We start from the raw sequence: 16816 nt of genomic DNA on the forward strand, positions 1-16816 counted from the left end.
TATATATTTTAGAAGTAAGTCTTCTGAGTTGCAAATAATTTTTCCATTCTGTAGATTTCCTTTTTCTTGATGGTACTCAGGATGGCACAAAACATTTTCCTAAATTTTTAAAAAATTTTTTAATTTATTTTTGAAAGAGAGCAAGAGCAAGCGTGAGTGGGGGAGGGGCAGAGGGAGCGCAAGACACATATTCCAGCACAGATTCCAAAGCAGGCTCCAGGCTCTGAGCTGTCAGCATAGAGCCTAACTTGGGGCTTGAAACATGAACGGTAAGATCATGAGGTGAGCTGAAGTTGGATGCCTAACCGACTGAGACACCCAGGTGCCCCAAAACCGTTTTAATTTTGTTGCGTTCAGTTTGTTTAAATATAAATATGTAAAACTTTGGATTGGGAGTAACTTGGTTTGTGAGTGTTCCACAAGACAAGCAAACATTTGTAATAAATTTTAACTTGATAAATGTGTGATGTCTTGCAATATGAGTACTACATAACGGCAGATGTCACATGATCACAACTGAGCCAATGCTTCTTGAAATTCACTTTGATATACAAGTGCTTTGGATTACAAGCATGTTTCTGGAATGAATTATGCATGCAAACCAAGGTTTTACTGTGTATACCTATATAGATATAGTTATTGTTACTTGTGCTTTGGGTGTCATATTTAAGAATATTTATTTATCTTTATTTTTGAGAGAGAGATAGAGACATACACAGAGTGTGAGTGGGAGAGGGACAGAGAGAGAGAGGGAGACATGGAATCTGAAGTGGGCTCTAGGCTCTGAGCTGTTCGCACACAGCCGAGTGCAGGTTTGAATTCATGAGCAGTGAGATCATGAACTGAGCGAAAGTCTGACGCTAAACCAACTGAGTCACCTAGGTCCCCCACTTATTTATTTATTTTTTAAAGTTTATGTAATTTTTTTTGAGAGAGGGAGGGGGAAGCAGAGAGGGGAGGAGAGAGAAAAATCCCAGGGAGGCTCTGTGCTGTCAGTGCAGAGCCAGACACAGGGCTCAGTGTCACAAACTGTGAGATCACGACCTGAACCGATATCAAGAGTTGGATGCTTAAGCAACTAAGCCACCCCAGGAGCCCCTAAAACGGCTGTACCTAACCCAAAGTCATGAGGATTTACTCCTATGTTTTTTCTATAATATGCTTGTTCTTAAACTTCATAAAATTGGAATTATATAGTGTGTACTTTTTTGTATCTGGATGCTTTCACTCAACCTAATGTTTATAAAATTCATTTTATTATATGTATCAGCAGTTTGTTTCTTTTTATTGCTGAATTAGTATTGCAGTGAATGAATATATCACAATTTGATCATTTATTTTTTTCTGGATATTTGGGTTGTTTCTGGGTTTTAGCTATTACAAATAAAGCTTCTGTGAACTTTCTTCAAGTTTTTTTGTGGATATGGGTATTCATTTATCTTCCTGGGTCAAATGAAAATTTACTTCTTCAAAGTGGAACTGACATCAGTAATATATGACGGTTACAATTGTTCCCATCTTGGGCAACACTTGGTATGGTCAGTCTTAAAAACTGTAGCTACTCTACTGTATACGTTGTACGATTTGTTTTTGTTTTTGTTTTAGGTTCATTTATTTACCTTGAGAGAGAGCGAGAGAGAGAGCACATGTGAAGACAGGGGAAGGGGAGATAGAGAATCCTGGGGATGCTCCATGCTGTCAGTGTGGAGCCCATCGTGGGGCTCAAACTCCTGAACCAAGAGAATCATGATCTTCTGAGTTGAAATCCAGAGGCTTAATTGATTGAGCCACTCAGATGCCCCTACATAGTGTGATTTTAACTTGCTTTTCTCTGATGACTAAAAAACATGTTGAATGTATTTCAGTTGCTTGTTGGCCATTTAATTATCCTGTTTTTAAAGTGTCAGTTTAAGTCTGTTATTCACTAAAAACCTTTCTATGAACTGATTTTAAGAGTTCTTCATGTATTCTGGATGTCAGTCTTTTGTTAGATACATATGTTGAGAACTTTTTCTTCTCAGTCTGTGGTTCACCTTTTCATTTTCTTAAGAGTATCTTTTGAAGATCAGAGTTTTTAAGTTTCATGAAGTTCACTTCATTTTTTAGTCAATCTTCTTTTGTGGTTAGTTTTCCTTGTGTCCCATTAACACATTTTGGCTATTCCAAGGTTGTGAAGTCTTTTTATTGTTTTCTTCAAGGAATTTTAGTAGTTTTTAGCTTTTATATTAATGGCTATTGTCATTTTGAGTCATTTTTGTTCATTATGTGAGTTAAGGCAAGAACAGCATTTTATTTTATTCATTTATTTACTTAAATTCTTTTTAAAAATATAGTTTATTGTTAAGTTGGCTAACATACAGTGTGTAAAGTGTGTTCTTGGTTTTTGGGGTAGATTTTCGTGGATCATCACTTACATACAACACCCAGTGCTCATCCTAACAAATGCCTTCCTCAATGCCCATCACCCATTTTCCCCTCTTCCATCCCTCCCACCCTGCCATCCACCCTCAGTTTGTTCTCTGTATTTAAGAGTCTCGTGTGGTTTGCCTCCCTCCCTCTATGTTTGTAATGATTTTTCCCCTTCCCTTCCCTCATGGTCTAAGTTGAGATCTCAAGATCCACATATGAGTGCAAACATATAGTATCTGTCCTTCTCTGCTTGACTTATTTTCACTCAGCATAATACCCTCCAGTTACATCCATGTTGCTGCAAATGGCATGATTTAATTGCCAAGTAGTATTCCATTGTATATATAAACCACATCTTTTTTAAAAAATATATAGTTTATTGTCAAATTGGTTTCCATATAACACCCAGTGCTCTTGCCCACAAGTACCCTCCTCCATGACCATCCCTCCCTTCCTCCTTCCCCCCTCTTCAGCCCTCAGTTCATTTGAGTCTCTCATGGTTTGCCTCCCTCCCTCTCCCTAACTCTTTTTCCCCCTTCCTCTCCCCATGGTCCTCTGATAGGTTTCTCCTGTTAGACCTATGAGTGGAAACATATGGTATCAGCCCTTCTCCACCTGACTTATTTCACTTAGCATGACACCCTCAAGGTCCATCCACTTTGCTACAAATGGCCAGATTTCATTCTTTCTCATTGCCATGTAATACTCCATTGTGTATATATACCACATCTTCTTGATCCATTCATCAGGTGATGGACATTTAGGCTCTTTCCATGATTTGACTATTGTAGAAAGTGCCGCTATGAACATTGGGGTACATGTGCCCTTATGCATCAGCACTTCTGTATCCCTTGGGTAAATCCTCAGCAGTGCTATTGCTGGGTCATAGGGGAGTTCTATTGATAGTTTTTACGAGGAACTCCACACTGTTTTCCAGAGCAGCTGCACCAGTTTACATTCCCACCAACAGTATAGGAGAGTGCTCTTTTCTCCACATCCTCACCAGCATCTATAGTCTCCTGATTTGTTCATTTTAGCCACTCTGACTTGTGTGAAGTGGTATCTCAGTGTGTTTTTGATTTGTATTTCCCTGATGATGAGTGATGCTGAGCATCATTTCATGTGTGTGTTGGCCATCTGGAGGTCCTCTTAGGAGAAGTGTCTGTTCATGTCTTCTGCCCATTTCTTCATTGGATTATTTGTTTTTTGGGTATGGAGTTTGGTGAGTTCCTTGTAGATTTTGGATACTAGCCCTTTATCCGCTATGTCATTTGCAACTATCTTTTCCCATTGTCGGTTGCCTATTAGTTTTCTTGATTGTTTCCTTTGCAGTGCAGAAACTTTTTATCTTGATGAGGTCTCAGTAGTTCATTTTTGCTCTTGATTTTCTTGCCTTTGGGGATGTGTTGAGTAGGAAATTGCTGCAGTTGGAGTCAAGGAGGCTGTTTCCTGCTCTCTCTTTGAGGATTTTGATGGTTTCCTGTCTCACATTCAGGTTCTTCAGCCATTTTGAGTTTATTTTTGTGTATGGTGTAAGAGAGTGGTCTAGTTTCATTCTTCTGCATGTTGCTGTCCAGTTCTCCCAGCACCACCTTCTAAAGAGGCTGTCTTTTTCCCATTGGATACTCTTTCCAGCTTTGTCAAAGACTAATTGACCGTATATTTGTGGGTCCAGTTCTGGGTTCTCTATTCTATTCCATTTGTCTGTGTGTCTGTTTTTGTGTCAAAACCACATCTTCTTTACCCATTCATGATTTGATGGACATTTAGTCTTTTTCCATAATTTGGCTATTGTTGATAGTGCTGCTATAAACATTGGGGTACCTGTGCCCCTATGAATAAGCACTCGTGTATCCTAGTAGTGCTATTGCTGGGTTGTAGGGTAGTTCTATTTTTAATTTTCAGAGGAATCTCCACACTGTTCCCAGAGTGGCTGTACCAATTTGCATTCCCACAGACAGAGCAAGAGGGCTCCCTTTTCTCCGTATCGTCACCGACATGTAATTGCCTGAGTTGTTAATTTTAGCCACTCTGACCAGAGTGAGGTTGTATCTCTGTGGTTTTGATTTGTATTTCTCTGATGATGAGTGACGTTGAGCATATTTTCATGTTTCTGTTGGTCATCTGGATGTCTTCTTTGGAAAGGGTTTGTGTCTTCTGCCCCCCCCCCCTTTTTTTTTTTTTTTTACTGATTATTTGTTTTGCTGGTGAGTGTGGTTAGTTTTTTTATAGATCTTGGATATGTTGTTTGCAAATATCCTTTCCCATTCTGTCAGTTGCCTTTTAGTTTTGTTTGTTTCCTTTGCTTTATAGAAGCTTTTTATCTTGATGAGGTCTCAGTAGTTCCTTTTTGCTTTTAATTCCTTTACCTTTGGAGATATGTTGAGCAAGAAATTGCTGCAGCTGAGGTCAAAGAGGTTGTTGCCTGCTTTTTCCTCTAGGGTTTTGATGGTTTCCTGTCTCACATTTAGGTCTTTCATCCATTTTGAATTTGTGTACAATGTAAGAAAGTGGTCTTGTTTCATTCTTTTGCAGTCACGTTCTCCCAGCACCATTTGTTAAAGAGACTGTCTTTTTTTTCCATTGGATCCAAGAGCAGTATTTTAAATAATGTGGTATCTTTGGAATATTTTATTTATAAATTTTTCTCACAGTTCTTTATATTTGTGTGTGGTATTTCAATGTCCTCTGAAGATAAATTGCTTTACCGTCTTCTCTAACCCACCCATGATTGCACTCGGCATTCCTGCATATGCCAGAAGTTATAACTTAGCAATCTCTGAGACTTCTCTGACTCTCTAAAAGCCTTCTCTTTAGGCACTTTTTAAATCTTTACCTCAATCATATTTCAAACTTACGTTTAGCTTAAGGAATATCATTATATTCTTTATAATTGCATTTCTCCGCTAATGGTAGTGCTGCAGTTTCATTATTTAGCATACAGCAAGCATTCAGTGAATAATTAAATGAAAAACTTAGATTCAAGTTATTTCACTAAAGTTTGTTTTGCTATTCCATTCAGGATTCTGAGGGATTACATAAAAGTGCTTATATTTGTACACTAATTTTTCCATAAGATATATTGTAGACTTATTGAAATAATATATCTGGAAAAAGCAGTATTAAAGTAAAACATTATCATTAATTATTTTTGATAAAAAATATTTATAGCAAAAGTTGACCCTAAATTTGGCTGTTTTATAAATTTTTCTGTTTCTAACCATATTTGGGATATTTAACTTAAATTATTGTTCCAGTGGAAATGTATTAAACTATTCCATGAATGTGAATGGAATTTGTTCAGTTTTTATTATTGAGTTGTTACTGAATATGACATATTTGGGATTTGAAGTTCTTTCTTTAAATGCAGGTTTCGATTTTATTTCAACTCAGTTGATATTTAATGAATATTTGTTCATGATATTTACCTTTTATATAGCTAAATGGTCTCAGGGATATAAAGATAAGTTACAAGTCGCCCATGCAAAGAGTGTTTCTATAGTCTTCTCATGGTTTGACACACATACTTCTTTTGGGATTTGTTATATCCCAAACAGAGGACTTTCTCAAGGCATATTGGAAGTAAGTAATAGCCATGTTAAAAACACAAACAGATCTTTGAGGACCCTTACTTGAATGACATGTAATTTATATCTTTATAGTGAGCCACATTTTCCAATGTTTCATTAAAGTCCATTTCTTTATGAAATAAATAATAGACTTGATGTTGTGATAAGTCATAGAATTGATCTCTGAAATTATGTCATCTTTGAGCAGATAAGGAAATACAAAGGCGAAAGGACCTTAAGAAGTAAGAGATCTCAGTTTGAGAGTGCAAACCCAGTGATAAATAACAACTGTTAGTTGGCCCAAGTTTTGGGGGAGATGGTAGGGATTATGGAGATTTAGTGGATTAAAGTCCTCCATCTAAACAGAGAAGCTCCTACTCTGCTACACCTTGTTTTTCCTGTGCAGGAATGTGGATGGTCTTGGTTTTGCCCTATCTTTTTATTTTCCAAGAGAATCTAGAATTGTAAATAAATACATGTGTACATAAACAAATAAATGAAAGCTTCCAGTTTTCATATTAATAATTGTTCAGGGTTTTTGTCTGTTTTTATTGTTGTTGTTGTTTTAAGTAGGTTCCATGCCCAACATGGAGCCCAGTGGAGGGATTGAACTCACAACCCTGAGATCAAGACCTGAGCTGAGGTCAAGAGTCGGGTACTTAATCCACTGAGCCATCCACACATCCCAGTTCAGTTTTTTATACCAATAGTGCATGGACAAACAATGGGCAGATTTATACATGGGTGGAAAAAAAATGAAAAAAAGAGAAGGGATTTGGGTGATTTGTGTGGCCCTTCTTGGCCTTTTTTTTTTTTTTTTTTTTTTTAAAAGCCCGGGATGCATTCTACACGTTAGGATTAGTTCTTCAATAGAATTTGTTAAACCTGTTCCAGTGGCAATTTCATTTCTCCTGAAACCCTCCCAACCACTTCTCTCACTAGATTTCTTCTAATTTGTATTTTTAGTAGAGATGAAGGGAAATTATGATGGGACTAATAGTACTAAAATATTTACTGTAATTTACTATCAAATTTTTAAATTGTTATGGTTAGATGAAAAAATACAGCAGTAACCAAATATTATTGAAATTATGCATTTTCTAAAACCATGGGTATTAGTGAAGCTCTAAGTATCATCATTACTTCAGTATCACTGAAATTAGATCTTGAGCAATTTTTAATTATGTTTTAGATTGTTAGAGACGGATAGTAAGTCTTTAAGATCTGTAAATGGGTCGAGAAGAAACAGTGGCTCCTCCCTCGTATCAAGTTCATCAGCCTCTAGCAACCTCAGCCACCTTGAAGAAGATTCTTGGATTCTTTGGGGAAGAATTGTTAATGAATGGGAAGATGTACGCAAAAAGAAGGAAAAGCAAGTTAAGGTATTCATATTCTTTGTTGAATTTCTTCCTCTTATCCCAAAGGGGCATGAAGGCATGGATTATTGGAAGATTAAAAAACAACTCAGATTCTAGTACTTTCTAAGTGCTGTAAATAAAGAGCCCTACTTATATGCTTCCATTTATTTGTGTCCATAAGAAGTTTTGAAGTAGGTATCAGTTGTTACAGATGTCTTCTAATTGTAGAAATATATAGCTAAAAATTATTTTAGAAATTCTCTCATTTTATAGATTCAGGAATGAAATATTAACAGCCTGTTAATATACCTAAAATATACCTAATACCTAAAACATACCTGAAAGATAATGGTTATAGTGCTTTGATTCACAGCTCTGCGGATTACCATGTCCTAAATAGCTTTAGAGACCATACTCTGAGAGAAATGTCAAGAATATTTATCATGGCATTGTAGCCCCCCTGACCAGAATAAGACACACCCAAGGGCCAAGTCTTAGCTTTGGTTAAAAGCTTCCCTAGTATGTAAGAGTAGCTTTGTGAATTATGTATTTGATGACATGTTCCACTCCATTCCATCCCCAATAAGTCATCTTTGGCTTTTAAGGTAGGAGACTTCAAGAATTTATTATTAAGAGTTTATTTTACTTTTATTTTTATTTTTAGGAGCTTGTTCGTAAAGGGATACCTCACCATTTTAGAGCAATAGTTTGGCAACTTTTATGCAGTGCACAGAGTATGCCAATTAAGGATCAGTATTCCGAACTCCTGAAAATGACCTCACCTTGTGAAAAATTGATCCGTAGGGATATTGCTAGAACTTATCCTGAACACAATTTCTTTAAGGAAAAAGACAGCCTTGGACAGGAGGTTTTATTTAATGTAATGAAGGTAAGTTCTACTTATTCATTTTTTAAAATGAATTCTCAGAAGGTTGAAATTACACAATAATCAGTTGCTTTGGCAAAATTTGACTTTTGCATAGTTTCTGCTTCAATTTTGATGCTACATTACTGTCTAGTTTGGAGAACATAGAAAATTCATCACTTTGCTCAGTCTTAGTTGGTTAAAATCAAATAGTTTATTAATCAATATACCATAGAAAAGATCCTTTATGAAAATAGATGATTTATCTTCTGTGAGTTTCACAATCTAGGACCAGACTGTGGCCAGCACTGTTAGGGACTCTTAGCTCTCCAAAGTGTGTGCTATTGTAATTTTTTCTTCAATATTGCCTTTTTTCTTCACATACTTCTTTTCCCTTTCAACTACCTCTGTGAAATATTAATTTCTTCTTAAACCATTTCAGTTTTTCCAGTGCTTTACCTCAGCCTTACTGTTTTTTATCTTTATCAAGTAAACATTTTTAAAGCTTTGTTACTTCACTAAGTATAGGTTCTTTATTTTCTTGTCCTTAGGAGTTGTTGGTTTCTAACTGGGAAACTGTCAAAAGAAAATTTTATGTAATAAATCATCTGCTTTTTAAGCACTAGTAGGATAACATGTACAACAAGCAAGCAGAAGCTTTTCTAGAAAATAAATAGTCTTTACTCCATCTCACTATTTTTAGGTTTTTAGAGAAGGAAGATATAATACATCATGTTAAAATATTTTGAACATTTTTTACTTTTTAGGCATATTCTTTAGTGGATCGTGAGGTTGGTTACTGTCAAGGAAGTGCTTTTATAGTTGGATTGTTGCTTATGCAGGTAAGTTAGTACAAGTACCAAGTTTCTAAGTTCTTTATTGAAGTTGAATTGGAGAATTAAAGAGTCATTCTTGTTTTAATTAAGCATTTGATATTGGGTATTTTTCTTTAGGCATAATTTAAATAGGTATAGTTAATTTTCACTTTAAAGTACTAAAAGTTTTGAAAATAATGTATACAATAATACCCTGCCACTAACGAAATTTCAACTTCAAGGTATCTACATTTGAAACATAATATTCCACTAAAGCCTGTTTCTACTTTTAAATCTTAAATTTTATGTTAATATTTAATAAAGACTAATGTTTTCCCAACTAAGGAGTACACGATTAAAGTGTTGGTATGAAAATCTTATTTATGTTGTACATCTTTGCAATTTGAATATAGAGCCAGCAGGAGTTACTGATAGATTGGATGTGGAGTAAAAGGAAAGGAGACAGTGAGAACATGTATGGATTTTGAGTGGAAGTTTGGCCAAGGAATGACAGAGTTGGAAATGAGTGGTTTGAGGGGTCTGTCAGACATCCAAGTGGAAATGTAAGTGGGCAATTGGAAATATGAGATCAGAATCGGGGTAAAGGTTCAGGCCAATAGATAAGAGAGACAAGAGGCTATAAAAAAGGTGCAGATAAAGGTAGGATGATACTTGTGGTAGTGTGAGAATGGGAAAACTCTGTTGCTTCTAATTTTTAAAAAATTGAAATACCAAATAAGGCCATTAGGTTAGAGTTGAGTGGAGTGGGAAGGAGGTTATGAAAACTTGACAGAGAAGAAAGCTTGAAATGGTGGCCTAAGAGGCTGAGAATGATTAAATTAGGAAAATAAAGTATACCAGAAACACGAAGGATCCACTGGCGTTAGTGGTCCTGAATTCAAAGTGAGACCAAACAGCATAGTTAAGTGTTTTGTTTTTACCCAGCTACTTTCTGTTGGCTAGATAAACTTGTAGAGTTGAATTTATCCAGGGGTAGAGTTATGCAGTTGGAATTATTACTGAGAGAGAAAGGCAAAAGTAATTGTGGATTTAAGTGACAATAAATAGAACAGGCTGTAGGCAGCAAAGAGCACATGAGAGTTGGGAACAGAATAAAGGTAGTGCGGTATCAATGAGTGATAGGCTTGCAACTGTAAATACTTTGTGTATTAATCTTCATTGCAGTCCTGTGAAATAAGTGCATTATTTTACCCATTTGACAGCTGTTGAAACTCAACAACAGAGAGATTAAGTAATTTAATTTGCTTAAGGTCATGTAGCTAAGTGGAATTTCAACCATAAGCAGTGTGGCTCTAGAGCCTGAGCTAAGATCGTTGGAAAAAAGGAAGGCTAAGATCTGCTAGGCCGGGGAACTAATCCTCATGAAAATGAGTAAGGTTTGGGTGGGTGACCTAGAGGCTTGTAGATATAACAAAAAAGAAGAGTAGTAGGTAATATCCACACTCTCTGTTTAAGAGAGAAGGGGGAGTTAATATAGTAAATAGTGAGTCATTGAGGTCCAAGAAGGGACAATCACTTCTACTCCCTGACTTCTTCCAGTGCTGTAGTAAAGAAAACAGCCACCTTAGGGGAGCCAAGTTTCAATTAGAGGAATAAAGTGAAAAAATATTTGGTAAAGAGATTGAGGATCTGGGTAGCATATTTTGATGATGGCAGGTTATAAGTTGCAGAAAGTGCTGTGGAAAAGGTTTAAGGAAGGCTGGACATGGGGTTAAATTAGGGAAGCAGTAGAACCACATGGGATGAGAGTTCTGGGTTGTTGGGCTTCTTATAGTGATTAACATAAATCATTTGGGCAGTAGGGCTTGTGGAATTGATAAGGATGGTCTTCAAGGCAGAATTGTTGCTCTATGTGTCGGGAGGAAGGAAGTACAGGTTTTACTAAGAGTAACACTTGACTTCTGTCCATGGCTTTGTTAAGACCAGGAAAAAAATTACTAGAAACAGTTGTTAGCCTAGAGAGCCTTTGAGGTTTCTTTTATTTGTTTAGTTTTTATCTACTTTTTTTAATTTAAAATTTAAAAAAAAATTTTTTTTTTTTTTTTTGAGAGTGAGTGAGCATGAGTTGGGGAGGGGAAAGGCGAGAGGGAGACGGAATCTGAAGCAGGCTCCAGGCTCTGAGCTGTCAGCAAAGAGCCCGATGTGGAGGTCAAACTCACAAACTGTGAGATCTGACCTGAGCCGAGGTTGGACGCTTAACCAGCTGAGCCACCCAGGCGCCCCAAGGTTTCTTTTAAAACACATTGTTATAATGTAAATAAAGAAGCATTCGAAAATTAGAGAGTATTCTGAAATCTGTGTAGCTCTCTAAAGAGTACTTATATTCATTATCTTATTTGATAGTTTATTCTTGTGAGTTTCACATAAAATGTGAAACAGATACCTTTTTTTTTTTTACTATTTTATTAATAATTTATTGCCAAGTTGGTTTCCATTTAACACCCAGTGCTCTTCCCTACAAGTGCCCCCCTCCGTGACCATCACCCCTATCTCCTTTCCTCCTTGCTCTTCAGCCCTCAGTTTGTTTTCAGTATTTAAGAATCTCTCATGATTTGCCTCCCTTCCTCTTCCTAACTTTCTTCCCCACCCCCCTCTTCCCCTTCCTATGATCCCTTGTTACGTTTCTCCTGTTGGACCTATGAGTGAAAACATTTGGTATGTGTCCTTCTCTGCCTGACTAATTTCACTTAGCATGACACCCTCGAGGTCCATCCACCTTGCTACAAATGGCCAGATTTCATTCTTTCTCATTGCCATGTAGTACTCCATTGTGTATATATACCACATCTTCTTGATCCATTCATCAGGTGATGGACATTTAGGCTCTTTCCATGATTTGGCTATTATTAAAAGTGCTGCTATGAACATTGGGAAACATACCTTTAAACCTTACTTAAAGATTCTTTAACACTTATTTTATATAATTTCTGCTTAGAACTGTTGAAGGTCTTCCCATCTCATGTAAGGTAAAAATCCACATCCTTACAGTGGCCTCTAAAACCCTATGTAATTTGGTTCTATGTATTTCTCCTCTATAATCTAACTACCTCTTGCAGAATTACTCCTAGTTTAGTAGTCTATTTGCTATTCCTTGAGCATGCCAATTGTGGTTTTACTTCAAGGCCTTGTATTACTCTCCCAGGACGACTATTCTTTCCTCAGTTGCTCCCTTACTTTTTTCAGTGTTCTGCTCAAATGCTCCCTTATCAAGGGACTTGCCTGATCTGCTTACATGAATAGCAGTGAATCTCTCCAGCATTTCCTGTGACCCTACTCTATTTTATTTCCATAGCACTCATCACCATCTGGCATATTGATTTATTACACATATTGTCTATCTCCCCTAACTAAAAGGTTCAAGTTCCATGAGAGTAGAATGTTTATTTTGTTCACTGGCATGTACCCAGGAGAACAGAAATATCTGGCTCTAAATGAATATTGGTTGATTGAATTCATGAATTAGGCAAGTGTAGGCAGTTAGGCTCAGAGGTTGTAAGATTTGTTTAACCTCTCATTCTGAGATAGAATCCTTTGAAACCTAGTCCATTGTTCCTAACATTGTAACACATGGACACTCAAAACAGTGTTTATACTTGGATGGGTTCTTAGTTGAAATAGCATTTAGCTTTTTTGTATATCACAGAACATTCACTTGTGTTGGTTTTTTTCCCCTTCTCTTTTAGATGCCAGAAGAAGAAGCTTTCTGTGTATTTGTTAAATTAATGCAAGATTATAGACTTCGTGAACTTTTTAAGCCAAGTATGGCAGAATTGGGCCTATGTATGTACCAGTTTGAATGCATGATACAGGTAAAATTGTAGTGTTAACAAAAAGGCATATTACTTATATATTTTTGTCATCTTGGTTTGAATGACAACTAAGCAAATTTAATTTTAAAGCAATTGAAAAGTCAGTGTTTTAATCCCATGATGATTTGTTGGTTCGTTAACACACCGATTAGATGCTATCTGCTGGTGGAGCAGTCTGAAACTTGACTGCAATTTTCATATTCACACTTGAGGCATTTGTGCCAAATATATCACAACCACATTGCCTAAATGCATGAGTTATGCCTTATTGTGTCCTATTATTGTTACATACACTTTGCTCTCAAAGGAGCTCATGACTTTTTAGCACTGACATCAGTTTATTTCTTTTGAGACTTATCTGTTCTGATTCTTTCAGTCCTCTCCTGCCTTTCCCTTTTTATCTCACTTTTTTGCTAGCCTATAATCTTTTCTTCAAATAATGCTTTTATGTTGCTCCTTTAAGACTCAGAGTCTAGTCACTAGACTCAGAGTCTAGTGACTGTCTGAGGGTGTAGAGAGTGGAGGAGAGGAATCAAAATCAAGTGAAAAATATTTTTGAAATATTTTACCCTTCTAGATTTAATTTATATTCATATATATATGGTTTAGTTTACTATATTGTCCTGTAATACAATGGTGTCAGTATTCTCATTTACTTAAATTTCAATTAGATAAATATGTAGAACTTAAGAATATAGGTTCAGCATGATTCAGCAGACATGAGAGCCCTTTTATGAGTCTGCTTTTCCCTGGCAGCCTTACCTGCAGGAATTTAAAAATCTCTTTGTGTAGTGAGGAAAAAAGGGGTATGTGAAGTGTTTGCACATTTTAAAAAAAAAGACTAAGTAGGAATTGAGATGATTCTTATATAAATTTTTCTTTCTGAGATAATGTTTTTAACCAACCTTAATTTCTTTTGGTTTATTTTCAGTTAATGTGTCATTTATGTTTTGAATTACTAGAATTGAGGAAGCATCTGTATTTTGGGTGAGAAGGTAGGAAGGTAAGGATGGGTGATCAATGGTAGATAGCACCAGAAAGTATTTCAATGTAGCATTTCTTTAAAAAATTATTTTTAGAATTATTACAGTTTATAGAAAAGTACAGAAAATATCAGACAGCCGTGTTCCCATCAACATGATTAAAAAATATTAAAGTTTTATCTTAATTGTTATTTTTATTAGTAAATGTTCTAGATAGAGCCTGAGTTCTAACTCCACATCCTTTCCCTTATTCCCTTCCCAGATAGTTACCACTTTCCTGAATGTATCAATTTCTCCATCTTAACTTTTCCAAGTGATGCCCGACCTAATCTTTGTGTTTGAAATAAGCTCATCTAGTGTACACACAATAATCTGGTTTAAAATGCTCAATTTTACTGTGTTTTAATTAATTCTTTTCTTCTCTTTAGGAGCATCTTCCAGAGCTCTTTGTACATTTTCAGTCTCAGAGTTTTCATACCTCAATGTATGCATCATCCTGGTTTCTGACTATCTTTCTTACAACTTTTCCATTACCAATTGCAACAAGGATATTTGATATCTTTATGTCTGAGGTAAGCTAAAGGGCAGACTGAGCAAAGGAATCAGTGGTTTAATCAGCAGAGCAGGGCAATGAGGAGAACAATAAAGGACACCCATATGTCCTGTCCGAAACTACTTACATGGAAACTCCCCTTTAAACTTGTAAAAACCCTACCAAGTACTTGTTACTTTCCTCATTTAATGAATAATAGATGAGGAAGCTGAGACTTAGAGGAAAGTTAAGTAGCTTGTCTATGGACATAGTACCCAAGTGGTGTAGTAACCGGCATTCAAATGCAGGCAGTGAAAATCTGGAGGCCACACTCTTTTGGTGTTTTTGTTTGTTTGTTTGTTTAAGAGAGCAAGTGTGAACTTGGGGAGAGGAGCAGAAGGGAGAGAGGATCTTTTTTTAGAAGTTTGTTTATTTTGAGAGAATGAGAGCGAGAGAGTGTAAGCAGGGAAGCACAGAGAGGGAGGGAGGGAGAATCCCAAGCAGACTTGGCCCCAACAGAGCCAAACTCAGGGCTCAAACCTACAAACCACATGACCCAAGCTGAAATCAAGAGTTGGACGCTTAACCAACTAAGCCAGTCAGGTGCCCCTGAGAGAGAGAGAGAATCCTAAGTAGGCATCATGCTCAGTGTGGAGCTCAATATAGGGATTGATCCCATGATCCTGGGATTATCACCTGAGCCAAAATCAAGAGTCAGATGCTCAAGTGACTGAGCCACCCAGACTCCCTGGAGCCCATACTTTTAATCAGACCTCTGTATCACCTCCTGATTGATTCAGTGAGAATCAGTGAAAGGTGAAATTTGTCTTATAGTTAATGTTATTGCAGTGCATCTGTTACCCAAAGAATGAGAGCGTGAGAGAGAAGTAATGAGCATAATTAAGTTTCTTCTATTCCATGAATATTTTGCAGGTGGTCCTTTTAATTGTCATGGTCATGTAGTAGTCATCCTTTATCTTTTATTCTGTATTTTGGGTGAGAAGGTAGGAAGTAAGGTTAGGTGACGAATGATAGCAAGCAATTGAAAGTATTATTAATTATTGGAGCTTCAGTGGCGCAATCGGTTAGTGCGCAGTACTTATACGAAAGTATTAATTATTATTAATAACATCTTAATCGGGCAGCTGGCTGGCTCAGCTGGTAGAGCATGTGGCTCTTGATCTCAGGATCGTGAATTCAAGCCCCACTTTGGGTGTTTAATTAAAAATAAATAAAATAAATAGAATATCTTAAACCAAATGTTGATTGTTAATTATATCTTAGAATGATCAGTTTATATTACCTAATTAGTTTACTTTGGAGCCAGCAAACTGATTTATATACTGACCATCCTGGTTCAAGTATCAAATCTGTTCTTTCACATATTTTTATAAAAAGAATTTTTGGAATATAGCCATGCCCTTTTGTTGGGTTGTCTCTGTCTGCTTTGGGGTTGTAGTGGCAGAGTTGAGTATTTGTGACAGTGACCACATGGCCCAAAAGTCCAAAATATTTGCTCTCTGACTTTTTCCAGAGGTGTTTGCCAGTTTCTAGTTTAGATTCCTAAATGTTTACTAAGGTAAACAATGCTAAGGCATTTTTTTTGAATGATTAGTTTTTGTCATTGGCAGAGTAAGACAAGTTTGACTTTATGAAATGTGTTTCCACAGGGTTTAGAAATAGTATTTCGAGTAGGATTAGCGCTTCTTCAAATGAATCAGGCAGAATTGATGCAACTTGACATGGAAGGGATGTTACAGGTAAGGTAGTTCATGATTTCTTGAGTGTCTTTAGATTTTACTGCTAATTAGTTAACAATAAACAGCACTAAGTAGTCTTATGTTTTTTTCTTATTGTATCGTATTAGCACTTTCAGAAGGTCATTCCACATCAGTTTGATGGTGGTCCAGACAAATTAATCCAGGCAGCTTACCAAGTCAAATATAACACAAAAAAAATGAAAAAGTAAGTATTTTTTATTTTGCCTTTTAGTTATGGGGGTTTGTTGGAGCATATAGGAAATTATAAGCATCAAAAAGAGTCCAGTGATAAATGCAGTTTTCCTCCTCAGTTTATAGAAGTGTAGTGTTTTGTTTGCTGGTATTGGATAACATAAATTTAATGTTGGAATTTCATACTTCTGTTAGTAGTGCTGCTTGGAACCATTATGTATTACCTGTAATGCTCCCTTTCCCCATTCCATATTGACTGGAATTAGAAAGCTGGTGAGTTTATACATGTGAGTGTACTGTTATTTTGAAAACCACTTTTATGGTGTGATCCACTTCACTAACCTTCTTTTCATCTTGACCCCAAAGTGTCACTTAAGTTCAGGATTAGCCTAGCCAATAAGATAGGTATGAGGTATAGATTTAGAATTTAAGTTGTACTGTGTATTATTTTCAAATGAAACTTTTCTTGATATATATTTAATATAAGTACAAGAAATTAATCT

The 16816-nt window shown here is 36.3% G+C and overlaps 1 protein-coding gene across 5 annotated transcripts in view; it reads left to right on the forward strand.

Annotated features, from left to right (window-relative positions):
* Positions 1-16816, forward strand: part of EVI5 (ecotropic viral integration site 5) — a 190558-nt gene that overhangs the window by 54324 nt on the left and 119418 nt on the right. For all 5 annotated transcript variants that reach the window (XM_029947060.1, XM_029947062.1, XM_029947063.1 and 2 more), the window contains 7 exons: positions 7171-7360; positions 8001-8225; positions 8969-9043; positions 12721-12846; positions 14258-14401; positions 16032-16121; positions 16229-16326. In XM_029947060.1, coding sequence (XP_029802920.1) covers positions 7171-7360; positions 8001-8225; positions 8969-9043; positions 12721-12846; positions 14258-14401; positions 16032-16121; positions 16229-16326 — 948 coding nt within the window. The remainder of the gene's footprint in view (positions 1-7170; positions 7361-8000; positions 8226-8968; positions 9044-12720; positions 12847-14257; positions 14402-16031; positions 16122-16228; positions 16327-16816) is intronic.

This window comes from Suricata suricatta, chromosome 8 (genome assembly GCF_006229205.1).
Source record: "Suricata suricatta isolate VVHF042 chromosome 8, meerkat_22Aug2017_6uvM2_HiC, whole genome shotgun sequence".
In the NCBI taxonomy this organism is placed as follows: Eukaryota; Metazoa; Chordata; class Mammalia; order Carnivora; family Herpestidae; genus Suricata; species Suricata suricatta.